Consider the following 18993-nt stretch of genomic DNA (forward strand, 5'->3'; position numbering starts at 1 on the left):
GCTGAACCATTGTCTAAGGAGCACTTAACAGCTATCCAATATGTTAGAAATGAAACTTTCCAAACAGGTCATTTAGATGTTGTGAGATAGACTAATTACTACATAAAATTAGTGAGGCTGACTAGTGCCTGAGATACTTATCCGCTGATGCAGAGAGAAAGTGTCTGTTGAACATTCATTGGAGGACAGGCCACTGTTGTGATATAGAATTATTGATATTTTGTTGGTAAAATGTTCTGATACAGATGGATATGCGGACAGGTGGCATACGGGCCCAGGCCTCTCATGATGTTAGCAGCCTAGCATATCACACTTGTTTAAAGTCCATGCTGGAATACTAGGAATGACTGGCCACACCTTCTTTCCTTTTTTTTTTTTCTTTCTTTTTTTGGTCTCACTTTGTTGCCCAGGCTGCTGGAGTGTACTGGTATATGATGACTCACTTTCAGGCTCAACCTCCTGGGCTCAGGTGATCCTCCCCTCCCACCTCAGCCTCCCAGGTAGCTGGGACTATAGGCACACACCACCCCACCTGGCTGATTTTTTGTAGAGATGGGGTTTTGCCATGTTGCCCAGGCTGGTCTGAAACTCCTGGACCGAAGCAATTCCCTACCTCAGCATCCCAAATTGCTGGGATAACAGGTGTAAGCCACTGTGCCAGGCCCATTTTCATAATTTTAAGGAGAATAATGGCTTCTTCCTGGGAATAAGGGTGGCTTATCCTTCTGGATGACTGGAATTAATGAGTCTTACAACTGTTCTAAAAGAGCAAACAAGAAACTGTAGGCTCTGGCTGGGCACAGGGGCAGATGCCTGTAATCCTAGCACGTTGGGAGGCCAAGGCAGGGGAACTGCTTGAGCCCAGGAGTTCAAGACCAGCCTGGGCAACATAATGAGACCCTGTTTCTACCAAAATAAGTTTTGCAGGGCATGGTGGGGCGTGCCTATAATCCTAGCTATTCAGGATGCTGATGCAGGAGAATCACGTGAGCCCAGGAGTTTCAGGCTGCAATGAGCTGTGATCATGCCACTCCACTCCAGCCCTGGCAACAGAAGGGGAGACCCTGTCTGGAAAAAAACAAAAACAAAAACTTGTAAACTCCATAACCCAGTGGAAGGGAGCTTGCTTTTCCCAGTTTTAGCAAATTAGCCGACAACAGTATAGTAACCCTCCCAGGTCTGTTGAGAAAATCCAGTGGCACTCTGCGTACTGAAGTTTGTGTATTTTTGCTAAACATGCAGTTGATTAGAACTTGAGGCCCCTTTGCTTTGTGTACTCTAGGCTGTCATGTGCTGGGGCTTGGCTTGGTCACTGTCATCCAGTGGTACTTGGCACAGAGAGCAGGTGTTTTATATAGGGCCCATATTTTCAAGCAACTGTAAAACTTGGAATGCGTTGCCCTAATCCTGTCTGGGAACTTTTCAAAATGTTTAACTTAAACACCTCGCCTACTCTGTGGCTGCAGGAGGGGAAGCAGAAGAGTTTTCTCGGGAGGGCAGCTGGCTTTCCAGCATAGTGTCTGAGCATCGTTGGAAGCAGGCATCTCGTTAGCTAATACATTACACCAATCAAGGAGAGTTATCTTAAGCCACAATTAATCTGCTCCCTGGCATATGTTGATAGGAAAGCATCATGCTGTTTCTTAATTAAAAGCAAACGGATTAAAAATGATTAATAAGAGTATTAAATATTCTCCTAAACTAAAGGCTTTGGGATTCTTGGGTAAATCTAAAAATCTTGGGTGTTTTTTTTTTTTTTCATTCTGAAATCCAAGAAGCATTTATTGTTTTATCTTTTCCTCCCCCCCACCGCAGTCTTCATAAGTAGGGGAATGTGTGGAAGTCCTGAAACCATGGAGCAGAAGAGTAAATTGCCAATGATGGAAATGGAAATGTTGAAATTTAGGTGGCGACGTTTAAAAGAGTCCGGGGGGACCCATCCATATGTGGGGCGTGCAGCAAGCTGGGTCGCAAGAGTGGGTTAAAAGCATGTTATGGGAAAAGCAGTGCCGCCTTCTCCCTCATGGGTAGGGGCTGGCGTGACGCTTCCTTTCCTTAGGCGCAAAACAACTTTCTCAAGGCAGCGCGGCCTTGAGAGATGCTGGGAGTCCTAACCCAGGCACAGAGAGGAGAGGCTCGCTCGGGTTTGCACTGACAGGGCCACACACTCCAGCAGAAGAATTGCTGATCTGCTTATCAGTGATTACAGACAGAACTGGGCACATTTGAGTCAGAAAAAGAAACGGACAAAGAACTAGAAGAGACGCACTGCTGGTCTTTAGTCCCGGGAAGCCTTCGTCCTTCCAATGTAAAGAACTTAATTTTTAGAAACAGAGAAGTCAATGAAATGACATACATCAAATAACCAGTCACAACTAAGTCGGCAGCTAAGTTAGAGACAGGAAGTGAGAGTCTGAAAAGAAACCATTATATTTGAAGGCACGAGATAGTTAGAACATAGGCTAGCGCTCAGTTTTGTACTGCTCGAGGCCTCTTGTGATGAAAACATTTCCTCTGCAGCCCAGTAGTCACAGCTGTGGCTTTGGTGACCTTGCCTGTATACAGGCTTCCTGTAGCCACGTCTCAAGCCTCAAAGCCTCAGAGTCCCTAGTGCACCCACCTATTAAATTACAGCACCAAACTCATTGTCATTCTGACTTTGACTTCGTTAGTGATAACAGAGAAGGATAGCGCACCTTTAAATGACGAGCTTTGTGTTTAATTACCCAAACAAAATGACATAAATATGAATGAGCCCTAATTGTGGTACTTGGTTTTCCGGAAACCATTAACAAAACGATTCCTAAATGATTTGTAAAGAAAATGAGAGGAGAAGAGAGCAAGGAGAAGGCTATTAGGCTTCTAACACACTCCTGAATTATTATGTAGTCAACCACCTAGGAAATACTCAGCTAAATGATCTTGAAAAGGAGGTGAGAGGTGGTTTGTTGAGACTTTCAGGGTTATGGACATCTTGATCCTTTTGAATACTCTCTTAGGTAATAAAATGGGGCTTAGGTTTCTGACCTGGTCGCTCTACCCTGGCAACAAGACTTCCCCTCCCATCAGTCCTCCATCCGTGCCTCATTGAAAGACAGTGGGCTCTATTTCAGGAGACTTCATCCATCCAGTGACTGCCAGGCCTCACTGGGGCTACAGACTTACACTTTAGGCATTGTGTCTCAGCTCCTCTGAAAGCAAAACACCACATAAACAGCCTCACCTTCTCAATCGCACTTTACTAAGTAGTTTGGGCTTTTAACTGGTTCTCTTAAATCTGTCAGGTTGTTGAATTCGCTTAGCCTTTATCAAATAGGTCGGTCCCCAGAGTCTGACAGGACAGTCAGGGTGTGAGCACCAGAGTGCTCGGGAGAGCCCTGCGGAAGCTTCAGGTGTACACCTGTGTCCATAAACGAAGAGAAGGAGAAGGGACACAGCTCCTGCCTTGAGGCCTACTTTCTCCTCCTGCACGGTGCCGACAGTGAAGGAGAATCATGGACACGGAGCACACTTTTGGAGTAAGCACTCCAGATCCTGAACAGTCAGGGTGTCCAGGCCTGGCCTGAGCCCTGGTGTTTGACCAAGAGTCATCTGTTTGCAGGCCTATGTTTGGGACAATAATAAGGATCTGGCGGAGTGGCTAGAAAAACAGCTGACAGAGGAGGATGGCGTTCACTCGGTAATAGAGGAAAACATCAAATGCATCAGCAGAGACTACGTCCTCAAGCAGATCCGCAGGTGAGACCAACGTGGGGAACTCCGCCGGAGAAGGAGGGCTAATTTCTTTGGAATAAAAAGTTTCTGAACAAATAATATGATTGCGGAAACCTTGCGCTCTCTGCAGTCTCTTGCTGTTTGAGACAGCTGTAGTTGACCCACAGGTACAGATATGGCCCCGAAGCCCAATTCTTTTTCAGCTACTGCTCCCCAGGGGCACTTAATAAACTCGGCTAGATGAAGGCTTAGTTCCCTGTGCCCACCTCTCAGCTCTGAATGCTGGTACTCAAACCGGACGAATGGTTCTGGGAGGAAAGCCTCCTCCAGCCAGGTCAGCTGTATTCTTCTAGAGGCTTCCGTCTGCTCCATAGGATGGGTGGTAGAGACTGCAGGGGCATTTTTATAAAACTTAATTTGGAAACATTTCACTTACAGAAAAGTTATAAAATTTTAAAAAGTACAAACAACACGCCTATGTATAATATCCGCACTCAGATTTACCTGTTACATTTCTTCTCCTTGCTCTATCACTTGTGAGTGTGCCTGTCCTCTCTCCCTTATGTGTATACATTTTCCCTCTTTCTGAACTACTTAAGGGTGTTACATATATCATGGCCTTTACCCCCAAATATTTCAGTGTGCATTTGCTGAGAATAGGGATACTTTTACATAACCATCATAAAATGATCCACTTTTGTAAATTTAACATTGATTAAAAACTTTTAGCTTACATCTACCATCTGTAGAACATTGCTCATTTTGAGTTTGTCTGCTGTCTCCCCATGATGAGATGCAGGTGAGGCGCTCTGGCCAGCACCTTCACAGGGCACCACATCTGGGGGCATGTGCTGTTCATCTGCTCCTCCTCATGTTAATTTCATCCCCTGGTCGAGATGTTGCTCCATTTCTCTACCGTATAATTACTGATTTTCCCCCCTTGCACCTAATAAGTAGTCTGTGGGAAGACATTTTAAGGCCATGCAAGTATCTTGCTTTCATCAAAATTTCCCTCTGGAGAGTCTTGCCTGGTATGGTCTTTACAATGAGCTTGCAAAATGGTAACTTTCCAACTCCAGTACACCGTCCACAATTACCAGTCACCACTCAGTCCTCACTCCTGCCGATTCATTTATATATTCCTTATTGGTATAGACGCATGAAGTTCTATTTTTTACTGATTTATAATTCATTACTGGGCTTATTTTGATGCCCCAGTTGCTGTCTTTGTGACACGCCCCCATTGTTTTTGTTTTGGGTTTAATTCCTTTTTCAACATAGCAAAATGTTTTGGGTTCGTCTTGCACTACCTTGGCTGGATATTTGTAATATAGGGAAACAAATAAGGTGAGGCAGTGACTAAAATGTCTGCAGTGGATGGTGCACACATGTTTATTGGGCAGTTCTTCAGCTGTCCTGATCTAGACACTTCTGCCTGTCTTTTCTTCACCATTCCCAATCTTCCTTTCCAGCTTGGTCCAGGCCAATCCAGAGGTTGCCATGGATTCCATCATCCATATGACCCAGCACATATCACCTACTCAGCGAGCAGAAGTTGTACGGATCCTCTCCACAATGGACTCCCCTTCCACGTAGGAAGACCTTCCTGCCTGTCCCTGCCCTGTCTCTGGAGAAAAGGGCTAGAGCTGCCTTTTACAACTGCAGCCACTGTAATGAGAAGGCACAGGAGACCCAGCACTGGAGTCAAAGTGGCATTTTACTTCCTCCCAAGTGTTTCAGGTTACGCATGACATCCTGGGATGTAAGATCACAGAACCCCTCCAGCCCACCAGTCACACCCACCCCATTCAGTATTTATTACCCCAGCCAGGCCTAGTCCTCCACTCCCTGCACAGGACTGAGAAGGCAATGAAAGGTACAAACATGTACCATGAGGTCTTACTACCCAAAGCAGGGCTGCCCCTCCTGTCCTGACAGCCCCTTGGCCCCCAGCATGGGGAAGCGTGAGGAGTTGGCGTTGCCAGGCAGCAGCCCCTCTCACCCCTGGCCCCATGAGCCGCAGCCGCAGGCAGCAGAGGAGGGCTAAGGAGAGGAGGAAGCCTCAAGTCCATTGTTTATTACCCTGACTCTTAGCCCAGCACACAGTAGGCACTGGAGAGGAATGATTCCCAGTTTAACCACACCATGGTACCTTTTATGACGAAAAATTAAAGCATAAAATCTATCACAAGCTCCACAGGAACTCAAAGATGAGGGCAAAACTGTGAGCCAAGAAGCAGAGAAAGAAAATAGACCCAGTTTTTCTTGATTTAGGGGACTTCAACCTTGGGTTCAGTCTCTAAGGACAGAGGGAAAGGTAGTTGGCCTACCTCTCACCTGCATGTTACTGCTGGACTAGCTGTTGCATGTGGCTGGGAGCTGCAAGGCCCCAGTGCGTGAGGGGCCCCAGCAGTTCCATAGGCGGTGAAGGCTGAGTTGGCAGAGGAGGAGCCAAAGAGAACTGCTCTTTCTGCACTGGTGGAAACTAGTTACTTATGCCATGTGGAGGGCCAGCCACATAGTCTGTTTTGAGGACTTAGAAAGTTGTTCCTATGAAGCCTGGAGCTTGGATGGTTTTAAGGGGTTAATGGTGCCTCCACAGTCACTCTTCCCTAGTTCCAGGATTACTGTCCTAGCAGCTAACGTTTCTACTGTCTTCCCCAGAATGTAGACAGGCAGCAGATGTAGCAGGTCTCCCCACAGTTCTGAAAGGACCCTGGTGACAGCCACGTCCTCAGCACCAGGAGCTGGCCTTCCAGGAAACACAGAATCCACATGACCTTAAGATTCTTTACAACTCAGTCATGGTGCTGCTGTCCTCCAGGCTTACTGGCCCCTCCTGACCGGCATCGGGGGCTTCCTCAGGTGGTGGAGAGAGTTTACTTTCAACAACTAGTTTATTCAAGAAAAGAACTTACTGATTCCCCTGTTCCTAAAGCAAGAGTGGCAGGTGATCAGGGCTGGTGTAGCATCCGGTTCCTTTAGTGCAGCTAATTGCATTTGTCACTGACGACCAAGGAGGAAATCACTAAGGCACTTGAGAAGCAGTGGTATGAACGCTCTTGGACGAGCTACAGTTCTTAGCCTTAACCCTGTAGTTTGCACACAAGAGCGGAGCTCCACCTCCCCTTCTTCGGGAGGAATCTGTGCAGATGGATTGGCTGAACTTGTCAGTGGTTCTGGGTTGCAGGTGGGTACTGTATGGCTGGGTATGGAGCGGACTGCCCCCAGGAGTCAGAGCCTCAGCCTGGCTGCCCTGGTGGAAGGTGTGGGTGTTCAGCACCTTCAGAGAAGGGCATAAAGTGGTGGGGGACAATTCTCAGTCCAGGAAAATGCATTGACCATTGCTGGCTATTTGCTTGCCTAGTAAGAATTGGATTCATTTTTGACCAGATTATTCTTCTACGCTTTTTTGCAATAAATCAAATCCCACATAACTACAAGTGGTATGAAGTCCTGCACCCCCCAGGAGGCCTGTCCAGGCATCTCTTCAGAGGCAGGGTGGGTTACACTCATTTACCTCCCCTCTCCCCACCAAATTATGACACAAATGAGTATGTTTCCTCTCTAGAACCCTGTAATGCCTCCTCCCCGGTCCCCAGAGCTCCTCACTGTCGGTCTCACCCTGGACAAGGATCTTTTAAGTCAGAGCCACAGAACATGGGCACTCTGACATTCCCACAGCCCCTCGCACATGCGAGGCTACCAAGGCAGGAGAGTATCAATGATGGATATTGACCAAGACCTGCCTGGACGGGGACTGCCATATTATCTGTTCTCTTCATTCATAAAACAGCCTTCATTTGTCTCAGAATTCGATGGACACATACCGTGATGAGCAGGAGCTTCAGAGGCACTCTTTACACATTTTGTTGAAATAAACCTCTACATTTGTAGAAGAGTTACAGTTTGTCATTTCAATCCAGGCCCAGTCACCTCATCTCTTGTTCTGCTTTCAGCAGGGACTCAGTGTGCGGCAAGCCCCGCCATGGCCCTGTAACACCTGACACCCTTTGTCTCCTGAACGTGCATAAAGATGATGGCTAGGCAGTAAAAAGCTGGCCTTGGCCAGCCCTGTCTTATTGGCTGAATCAAGGTCAAATTCTGAAAGGCTACAAATGCTTGGGAACCCCATGGCAGAGAGTCAGTTTTTAGTTTCTGTTGAGTTTTTCAGGATGGGAAACTTCTTCCTGCTGAGAGCTGGATGGGAGTCCTGGCAGGAATGTCCCCTCCCAAAAAGAATGTCTTTAGAGCAGGAACAAGAGAGACCGCAGCTGTTTATTGAGGATAACAGCTCTAAGCCTTCGAAGCCCAGAGCCCACTGCCCTTCTCAGAAGTCGCTTCTCAGCGCACAGGAAGTCGAGAGTGCTGACAACTCAGTGTAAACACTGGGGCCGCAGGGCCCTTGTTAGAGATTTGAGAGGGAGGTTTTGGATTTTCTTAATCATTTAGCTATTCATGGATTTTTAACTCTGGGCACAAAAAGGCACTCAGGGCAGGAAGCTCATGATTGCGTGCCTTCAACCCTCTGCCTCAGTTTCTCTCTCTAAAAAAAGCTTTCTATGGGCCAGGCATAGAAAGTGCGTGTTGATAATAAGTGATGGGGGTAGGACATCTTCAGAAATGCAGTATCTTGGTAATAAGCAAAATCTTCCAAAGCATGGGATATCCTGTGGTTGGTGGAGGGCAGAATGATAACAGAGTCTCAGAGCTTAGGAGACTTGGAGCCACACAGTAGGCTCAGCCCACTAGGAACCACATGAAGACAGGACAGAATAGCTCAGAAGGCGCTGAGTCTGATGGCCAACATTCTGTCACGACTGGCCTACAGTAATCAGGGAGGGCTGGGGTGGGGAGAGGCAGAACCCCCTGTACAAGTCCAGGCTCTGCAGTAGGAAAGAGCTCACAGAGCATTCCTGCCCATGCAAACAGCTCCTTTCACAGCCACTTACAAGAACAGGGACTCTGGAATAAGCCTGAGCTGATTTCCAGTATCCAGCCCCTCACTCTTGTCCTTGGGCAAGTTCCTGCCTCCTTATCTGTGAAATGTGGACCTCAATGGGGCATTTTGAAAAATGACATTAAATTAGTTAATGTGAATCAAGTGCAGGGCATAAGCAGCACATTCTCAATGCAGGTCAGGTTTCTCCATGCCCTGTCTCTTTCACTCCCAAGACCAGGGGCCTGTCATCACTCAGGGACACCCTCCTCATAGGGTATTGGTGGAGAACCGTCCCCCGGTGAGGGCAGGGTCTAGGGATTGTCTCTAGGTGTTGGGTGACATGGACACTAAGCGGAAGTGCCACTGAGGAGCTGTGCAGCGGAGCCTGAAGGCCGATCTCCAAGCCTGGCTGCCCTCGCTTAGGGCAGGCCTTGAGCAGCGCAAGGGTGTTCTGAAGCCCTGCCTTCCCTGGGATGTGAAACTAGAGTGTGGAACAAGAAGATCCCTAAGATCCCTTCCAGCTCTAGGAAGATTTTCATCTGGGATCATAGGTAATGCTGAAGTCTGGATAAAAATACTCCATGCCCACTGGCATTGTCAGCAACAGCAGTAACTCAGTAGCAAACATACAGGGAAGACCAGTGGCTCAGCTTGGCTCAAGCAATAGACCAGCAGCCTAGCTAGAGCTTTAACAGAAGCGGGAAATGAGACAGCCACAGGGGGCTTGATAACCTCCTGGCACATCCACACAGGCGAGACCAGAGAAGGCCCAAGCTAGTCACACCGCCCCGGCCGAGAGAACCTGTGGGCACATGAAGACGAAATGCCAGAGGGCCCAGCAGAAAGTAAAAGCCAGGGCAGATTTCAAAACTGCTGAAATTTTTTAATATGCAGCCCCCGCACACACACACATCGACTTATCAGCAGAAGATAGAAGCCTTGCTGGCTCAAGATACATGTGCCTAAATCATTGGCTGACCATTAAGCACAAGGGTGGCCCCTGTGAAGCTAGGCTTAAAAAATAAGAATTTTTAAAAAGAAAAACTGAGCAGAGGCTGGGTGTGGTGGCTCAATACCTGCACTTGGGGAGGCTGAGGTGGGTGGATCACTTGACGTCAGGAGTTCGAGACCAGCCTGGCCAACATGGTGAAACCCCGTCTCTACTAAAAATACAAAAATTAGCTGGGTGTGGTGGCGCAAATGCCTGTAATCCCAGCTACTTGGGAGGCTGAGGCAGAATTCACTTGAACCCGGGAGGTAGAGTTTGCAGTGAGCCAAGATCGTGCCACTGCACTCCAGCCTGGGCAACAGAATGAGATCCCATCTCAAAAAACAAACAAAAACAACTGGGCAGAAACTTGAAACACACACACATTTACAGAAATAAAGGGTCAGGTAGGACAACCTTGGGCCCTTCTTTAAAAAAAAAAAAGAGAATTGGCCAGGCATGGTGGCTCACACCTGTAATCCCCAGCAGTTTGGGAGGCCAAGGTGGGTGGTTCACTTGAGTCCAAGAGTTCAAGACTAGCCCGGGCAACATGACAAAACTCCATCTCTACAAAAAATGCAAAAAAAAAAAAAAAAAAAAAAAAAAAAATAGCCAGGTGTGGTGGTACACGCTTGGCATCCCAGTTACTTGGGAGGCTGAGGTGGAAGGATGACCTGAGCCCAGGGAGTTAGAGGCTGCAGTGAACCGTAATCATGCCACTGCACTCCAGCCTGGGTGACAGAGCAAGACCCTGTCTCAAAACAAAACAAAAAACACATTCTGAATAAAATTCTGATACGTGCTGCAACATGGATGAACCTTGAAGACATTATGCTAAGTGAAATAAGCCAGACACCAAAAAAACAGATATTGTTTGATTCCACTTATATGAGGTATCAGAAATTATCAAATTCACAGAGACAGAAAGAACAGTGGTTACCAGGGGTTGTGGGAAGAGGAACTTGGGAATTACTGTTTTCGTATTTAGAGACAGGGTCTTGTTCTATTGCCCAGGCTGGAGTACGGTGGCATGATCATAGCTCACTACAGCCTCTAACTCCTGGACTCAAGCAATCCTCCCACCTCAGCCTCCTGAATAGCTGGGACTACAGGTACAAAAGCCACCACACCCAGCTAAAAACATTTTTTTTCTGTAGAGGCAGAGTCTCACTGTGTTGCCCAAGCTGATCTTGAACTCCTGGGCTCAAGCGACTGTCCTGCCTCAGCCTCCCAAAGCACTGGAATTATAGGCGTGAGGCACTGCAGCAGCTGCGAGTTACTGTGGAATGAGTACAGAGTTTCAGTGTGGGATGATGGAATGTTCTGGAGGTGGATGGCGGCGATGGTTGCACAACAATGTGAATGTCCTTAATGTCACTGAACTATACACTTAAAAACTGTTAACATGGGCCAGGCACGGTGGCTCACACCTGTAATCCCAGCACTGTGGGAGGCCGAGGTGGGTGGATCACCTGAGGTCAGGAGTTCAAGACCAGCCTGACCACCATGGAAACTCTGTCTCTACTAAATATACAAAAAATTAGCCAGGTGTGGTGGTTCATGCCTGTAATCCCAGCTACTCGGGAGGCTGAGGTAGGAGAATTGCTTGAGCCTGGGAGGCGGAGGTTGTGGTGAGCCGAGATTGTGCCATTGCACTCCAACCTGGGCAAGAAGAGCGAAACTCCATCTCAAAAAAAAAAAAAAAAAAAAGACTGTTAAAATGGTAAATCATACATTTATCCCAGTTTTTGAAAAGGAAATTCTGAAAAGTTGATCAGAGGGACTACACAGTAGATTTGGGAAGACAGAAGAATCAGTGAATTTGAAGTCATAGAGCAATAGAATTATCCAATGTGAAGAACAGAGAGAAAAAAGAGTGAAAAATGAATAGAATCCCAGATCTCTGTGCAGCAACAGTGTGTTTACCAACATATGTGTACTGGGGGTGCCAGAAGAGAGAGAAAGGGGTGGAAAAAATACTTGAAGAAACAGTGGCTGAAAAATTCTCAAATTTGATGAAAAACATGAATCTGCAGATCCAAGAAGCTCAATAAACCCCAAGTAGGATAAATGAAGAGACCTGCACCTAGATACCTCATGGCCAAACTGTTGAAAGATAAAGAAAAATCTTAAAAGAAGCTAGAGAAGAACAAGTCATCACTTACAGAAGAATAACAAAATAAAACACAGCTGACTTCTAATCAGAAACAATGGACCTCAGGAGGCAGTGAGGTGATATAGTCCAAGTGCCACAAGAAGGAAAAAAAAAACCCTGTCAAACAAGAATCCTATATCCAGCAACACTATCCTTAAAACAAGTACACGTGAAATAAAGACACTCCACAAAAAAAGAGAATTCATTTTTAGCAGAACCAGCTTTACAAGAAATACTAAAAGCATTCATTCAGGCTGAAAAGAAATAATTCCAGATAGGAATTCAAATCTACTCAAAGAAATGAAAAGGCATTGGGAAAACGTAAACAGTACCTAGGTAAATATAAAAAACTGTGTTCTCTTTAACTTCATTAAAAGACATAAAATTGCATTAAACGATAAGTATACTACCATATTTTGGGGTTTATAGCATATAGAACTGTAATATGTATGACAATCACACAAAGAAGGGGGTAAAAATGGAACAACATGAAAATTAAGTCTCTATGTGTTGCCATTATTAAGGTAATATTAATCTCAAGTAGATTGTTATATAACCTCTAGAACAACCACTGAAAAAGTAACTTTATTTATTTATTTAGAGATGGAGTCTTGCTCTGTCACCCAGGCTGGAGTGCAGTGGGGCAGTCTCGGCTCACTGCAACCTCCGCATCCCGGGTTCAAGCAATTCTCCTGCCTCAGCCTCCCGAGCAGCTGGGATTAATAGGCACCCACCACCATACCCGGCTAATTTTTGTATTTGTAGTAGAGACAGGGTCTCACCATGTTGGCCAGGCTGCTCTCGAACTCCTGACCTCAGGTGATCCACCTGTCTCGTCCTCCCACAGTGTTGGGATTACAGGCGTGAGCCACTGCACCCGGCCGAAAATAACTTTAAAATACATAGTAAGGCTGGCAGCAGTGACTCACACCTCTAATCCCAGCACTTGGGGAGGCTAAGATGGGATGATCACATGAGTCCAGGAGTTTGAGACCAGGCTGGGTAATACAGTGAGACCCTATCTCTACAAAAAATTTTTAAAAATTGGCCAGGCATGGTGGCACATGCCTGTAGTTCCAGCTACTTGGGAGGCTGAGCTGGGAGGAGCACTGGCCCAGGAGGCTGGGGTTGCAATGAGCTGAGATCGCGCCACTGCACTCCAGCCTGGGCAACAGAGCAAGACCCTGTCTCAACAACAAAAGGCAAAGGGCTTAAACCCATTTCTTCAAAGATGATTTATGAACGGCCAAGAAGCATATAAAAACATGCTCAGCATCGTTAACTGTTGGGGAAATGTACATTAAAACCACAATGAGACAACACCTCATATCCATTAGGATGTCTACTATAAAAATCAAACAGAAAATAACATGTTGGAGACGACGTGGAAAAATTAGAACCCTTGTGCACTGTTGGCAGGAATAGAAAATGGTGTAGCTGCTATGGAAAAATGGTTCCTCCAAAAATTAAAAGTAGGGCCGGGTGTGGTGGTTCACACCTGTAATCCCAACACTGAGAGGCTAAGGTGCCCAGGAGTTTGAGACCAGCCTGGGCAACACAGTGAGATGCCCATCTGTACAAAAAATTAAAAAATAAAAGATTAGCTGGGTGGTGGCACGCGTCTGTAGTCCCAGCTACTTGGGAGGCTGAGAGGAGAGGACTGCTTGAGCATGGGCAACATAGCGAGGAGACTCTGCCTCAAAAAAAGCAAAAACGAAACAAAAATGAAAAATAGGAGGCTGAGGTGGCAAGACGGCTTAAGCCCAGGAGTTTGAAGTTGCAGTGAGCTATAATCAAGCCACTGTGCTCTAGCCTGGGCAACAGAGTGAGACCCTGTCTCAAAAAAAAAAAAAGAAAAAAGCAAAGCACTACATATGATCCAGCAATCTCACTTCTGAGTAGATATCCAAAAGAATTGAAAGCAGGGCCTTGAATAGATATTTGCACATCCATGTTCATAGCAGCATTATTCACGATAGCCAAGAGGTGAAAGCCATCCAAATGTCCATCGAAGAATAAATGGATAAACAAAATGTGGTCTATATTTACAATGGAATGTTACACAGCCTTAACAAGGAAAGCATCCCAACCCCATGCTGTAACAGGAATGAACCTTGAGAACATTCTGTTAAGTGGAATAAGTCAGTTGCAAAAAGACAAATACTGTAGGATTCCACTTATATGAGGTATTTAAATAGTCAAATTCTGCTGCACGTGGTGGCTCATGCCTGTAATCCCAGCACTTTGGGAGGCCAAGGCGGGTGGATCACTTGAGGTCAGGAGTTCAAGATCAGTCTGGCCAACATGGTGAAACCCCATCTCTACTAAAAATACAAATGTTAGCTGAGCATGGTGGCGCACGCTTGTAATCCCAGCTACTTGGGAGGCTGAGGCAGGAGAATCGCTTGAACCTGGGACGCGGAGGTTGCAGTGAGCCGAGGTCACACCACTGCACTCCAGCCTGGGCGACAAAGTGAGACTGTCTCAAAACAAAAAACAAAAAACAAAAAAACAAATAAAGTAGTCAAATTCATAGAAACTGAAAGAAGAATGGTGGTTGCCAGGGGTTGGAGTGAGGGGTAAATTGGGAATTGTGAAATGGGTATAAAGTTTCAGTTTTGTGGGGTAAGAATTTCTGGAAATCTGTTGCATGACAATGTAAATATACTTAACACTATTGCATTGTACACTTAAACATGGTTAAGATGGTTTTATTTTTTTAGCCAATATTTAACATGTATCTGTGTAAATATATATATTCAAAACAACACTGGGGCTGGGTGTGGTGGCACACACCTGTAACCTCAGCATTCTTGAAGCCAGAAGTTTGAGACCAGCCTGAGCAACAAAGTGAGACCCAGTCTCCACAAAAAAAAAAAAAAAAAAAAGCCAGGCATGGTGGCACACACCATGTAGTCCCAGTAGTACCTGAGTACTGAGTAGTACTGAGTACCTGAGTAGTCCCACCATGTAGTACCTGAGTAGTCCCAGCTACTCAGGAGGCTGAGGCAGGAGCATCTCTTGAGCCCAGGAGTTCAAGGCTGCAGTGAGCTGTGATCGCATCACTGCTCTCCAGCCTGCAGGATAGAGTGAGACCTTGTCTATAAAAAACACAAAAGCAAGCAGTAAAGGAAAAACAAATTAACAAAACCCTTATCAATAATTACATTAAATTTGGAAGGACTAAACCCTCCAATCAAAAGATAGACTGTCAGATTAGGTAAAAAAATCTAGGCTGGGTGTGGTGGCTCTTGGCTGTAATCCCAGCACTTTGGGAGGCTGAGACAGGCAGATTGCTTGAGTCCAGGATTGCTTGAGTCCAGGTAACATAGGGAGACCTCATCTCTACAAAAAAATTAAAATACAAAAAATTAGCCAGGCATGGTGGCATGCACCTGTAGTCCCAGCTACTCGGGAGGCTGAGGTGGGACAATCACTCAAGCCCTGGAGGCTGAGGCTGCAGTGAGCCTAAATCACACCACTGCACTCCAGCCTGAGTGACAGAGTGAGATCCTGTCTCAAAAATAATAACTAAAAATTTATAAAAACAAACAAAATGCCTGTTACTCCTACCTCAGCCTCCCGAGTAGCTGGAACTACAGGTGTGTGTCACCACACCTGGCTAATTTTTTTAATTTTGTGGAGACTGGGTCTTAAGTCTTTAAGAAAAACACTTTAGATTCAAAGACACAAGTGGGTAAAAGTATAAAGACACCATCTACTATGCAAACAGTAACCATAAGAGTTGGAGTGGCTACATTAATATCAATATCCATCTATATATAATGTCATTAGAGACAAAAATAAACATTTATTATGCTAAAAGGAAGCTATAACAATTATAAATGTATACATATTTAACAACAGAGCCCCAAAATACAGAAAGCAAAAACTAACAGAATAAAAAGGAGAAATACACAATTCAACAATAACAGGTCTGGATCTGGATCAATAAACTTAAACTTCCACACCAAAAAACAGAGAAGAAAAAAAGGAGAATAAACTAAGCCCAAAGCAAGAAGAATAAAGGAAAACATAAAGGTCAGAGTGGAAACTAGTGAAAGAGAAAACAGTAAACAACAGAGAAAAGTCAATAGAAACTAAAAGTTGACTCTCTGAAAAAAAATCAGGCCGGGCACAGTGGCTCACACCTGTAATTCCAGCACTTTGGGAGGCCAAGGTGGGTGGATCACGAGGTCAAGAGATCGAGACTATCGGGGCCAACATGGTGAAACCGCGTCGCTACTAAAAATACAAAAATTAGCTGGGTGTGGTGGTGGGCACCTGAAATTCCAGCTATTTGGGAGGCTGAGGCAGGAGAATCACTTGAACCCGGGAGGCGGAGATTGCAGTGAGCCGAGATCTTGCCACTGTACTCCAGCCTGGGTGACAGAGCGAGACTCCGTCTCAAAAAAAAAAAAAAAAAAAAAGGAAAAAGGAGAAAGAAAAAAGGAAAAAAACAATAAAATTGACAAGAAGAAAAGAGAAACAACACAAATTTCCAAAATGAGGAATCTAAGAAGGGACATTGCTAGTGGCTCTACCAAAATGAAGATGATAAAGAAATATTATGAGCAACTTTATGCCAACAAATTAGACTTAGGGAAAATGAACACATGCCTAGAAAGACACAAATTTACCAAAACTGACTTGAGAAGAAACACACAATCCAAATAGACCTATAACAAATAAAGAAATTAGTCACTAAAAATCCTCCCACAGGCCAGGCACCGTGACTCACACCTGTAATCTCAGCACTTTGAGAGGCTGAGGTGGGGAATCACCTGAGGTCAGGAGTTCAAGACGAGCCTGGCCAACATGGTGAATCGCCATCTCTGCTAAAAATACAAAAATTAGCCAGGTGTGCTGGCGCATGCCTGTAATCCCAGCTACTCGGGAGGCTCAGGCAGGAGAATGGCTTCAACCCGGGAGGCGGAGGTTGTGATGAGCCGTGATCATGCCACTGCAATCCAGCCTGGGCAAGAAAGCAAGACTCAGTCTCAAAAAAAAAAAAAAAAAAAAAAAAAAAATTTTCCACAAAGTAAAGCCCCAGTCTCAGAAAGCTTCACTGGCAGATGTTCTGTAAAATATTTAAAGAAGAAATAATACGGCCAGGTGCAGTGGCTCCTGCCTGTATCCCAGCACTTTGGGAGGCCAAGGAGGGAGGATCACCAGTTTAGGAGTTCGAGACCAGCCTGGCCAACATGGAGAAACCCTGTCTCTACTAAAAATACAAAAATTAGCCAGTTGTGGTGGTGGGTGCCTGTAATCCCAGCTACCTGGGAGGCTGAGGCAGGAGAATTGCTTAAACCCGGGAGGTGGAGGTTGCAGTGAGATGAGATCGCGCCACTGCACTCCAGCCTGGGTGAGGGAGCGAGACTCCATCTTGAAAAAAAAAAAAGAGGCCCGGCGCGGTGGCTCACGCCTGTAATCCCAGCACTTTGGGAGGCCGAGACAGGCGGATCACAAGGTCAGGAGATTGAGACCATCCTGGCTAACACAGTGAAACCCCGTCTCTACTAAAAATGCAAAACATTAGCCGGGCGTGGCGGCGGGCGCCTGTAGTCCCAGCTATTTGGGAGGCTGAGGCAGGAGAATGGCGTGAACCCGGGAGGCGGAGCTTGCAGTGAGTCAAGATCGCGCCACTGCACTCCAGCCTGGGCCACACAGCCAGACTCCGTCTCAAAAAAAAAAAAAAAAAAGAAAAAGAAAAAGAAAAAAGAAAGAATACTGGTCCTTCTCAAACTCTTTTAGAAAACAGAAGGAACACTTTCCAACTCATTCTACAAGGCCAGTATTATCCTGATACCAAAGCCAAAGACATCACAAGAACACTACAGGCCTGTATCCCTTGTGGACACAGGATGCAAAAATCCTTAGCAAATATTAACTAACTGGGTCAGGTGCCGTGGCGTACATGTAGTCCCAGCTACTTGGGCAGCTGAGGCAGGAGGACTGTTTGAGCCCAGGATTTTGAGGCTGTAGTATGCCATGAGCATGTCTTTAAATAGCCACTGCACCCCAGCCTGGTCAACATGGCAAGACTCCATCTCCTAAAAAAAAAAGAATGAGCAAACTGAATCCAACAACACACACCCACAAATTTTTCTTTTTTTTTTTTTTGAGATGGGGTTCTCACTCTGTCACCCAGGCTAGAGTGCAGTGGCAAGATCACAGCTCACTGCAACCTCCTCCCCTAGGTTCAAGCAATCCTCCCACTTCGGCCTCCCACCAGCCTCCCACCATCTGGGTGCGCACCACCACACCCAGCTAATTTTTGTATTTTTCAGTAGATATGGGGTTTCACCATGTTGGTCAGGCTGGTCTCGAAATCCTGACCTCAAGTGATCCACCCATCTGGGCCTCCCAAAGTGCTGGGATTACAGGCGTGAGCCACCATGCCCAGCCTAGCAATATATACATATATGTATTTTTTTTAATTTTATTTCTTCTAAAAAAATAAAACAGAGGCTGGGCGCGGTGGCTCAAGCCTGTAATTCCAGCACTTTGGGAGGCCGAGACGGGCGGATCACGAGGTCAGGAGATCGAGACCATCCTGGCTAACACGATGAAACCCCGTCTCTACTAAAAAAATACAAAAAACTAGCCGGGTGAGGTGGCGGGCGCCTGTAGTCCCAGCTACTCGGGAGGCTGAGGCAGGAGAATGGCGTGAACCCGGGAGGCGGAGCTTGTAGTGAGCTGAGACCCAGCCACTGCACTCCAGCCTGGGCGACAGAGCAAGACTCCATCTCAAAAAAAAAAAAAAAAATAAATAATAAATAAATAAATAAATAAAACAGGATACATGTGCAGAATGTGCAGGTTTGTTACATAGGTATACCTGTGCCATGGTGGTTTGCTTCACCTATTGACCTGCCCTCTAAATTCCCTCCTCTCGCCCCACTCCACCTCTCAGCAGGCTCTGGTGTGTGTCATTCGCCTGAGTCCATGTGTTCTCATTGTTCAACTCCCACTTATGAGTGAGAACATGCAGTGTTTGGTTTCCTGTTCCTGGGTTAATTTGCTGAGGATGGCTTCCAGCTTCATCCATGTCCTTGCAAACGACATGATGCCATTCCTTTTTATGGCTGCGTAGTATTCCATGCAACATTTTTAGTTTTTAATTAGTTTCACACCTTTAATCCCAGCACTATGGGAAGCTGAGGAGGGAGGAATACTTGAGCCCAGGAGTTC

The 18993-nt window shown here is 46.0% G+C and overlaps 1 protein-coding gene and 1 long non-coding RNA gene across 9 annotated transcripts in view; one reads left to right on the forward strand and one right to left on the reverse strand.

Moving 5' to 3' along the window:
- The window catches only part of ACACA (acetyl-CoA carboxylase alpha), a 332440-nt gene extending 324825 nt beyond the window's left edge, over positions 1-7615 (forward strand). For all 8 annotated transcript variants that reach the window (XM_008011156.3, XM_037993719.2, XM_037993724.2 and 5 more), the window contains 2 exons: positions 3602-3738; positions 5187-7615. In XM_008011156.3, coding sequence (XP_008009347.1) covers positions 3602-3738; positions 5187-5310 — 261 coding nt within the window. In that variant the 3' untranslated portion in view covers positions 5311-7615. The remainder of the gene's footprint in view (positions 1-3601; positions 3739-5186) is intronic.
- LOC103242784 (uncharacterized) overlaps positions 1-18993 on the reverse strand; it is a 40227-nt gene that overhangs the window by 15790 nt on the left and 5444 nt on the right. The gene's annotated exons all lie outside the window — the stretch shown is intronic.

The sequence above is a fragment of the Chlorocebus sabaeus genome, chromosome 16 (assembly GCF_047675955.1).
Source record: "Chlorocebus sabaeus isolate Y175 chromosome 16, mChlSab1.0.hap1, whole genome shotgun sequence".
Lineage (NCBI taxonomy): Eukaryota > Metazoa > Chordata > Mammalia > Primates > Cercopithecidae > Chlorocebus > Chlorocebus sabaeus.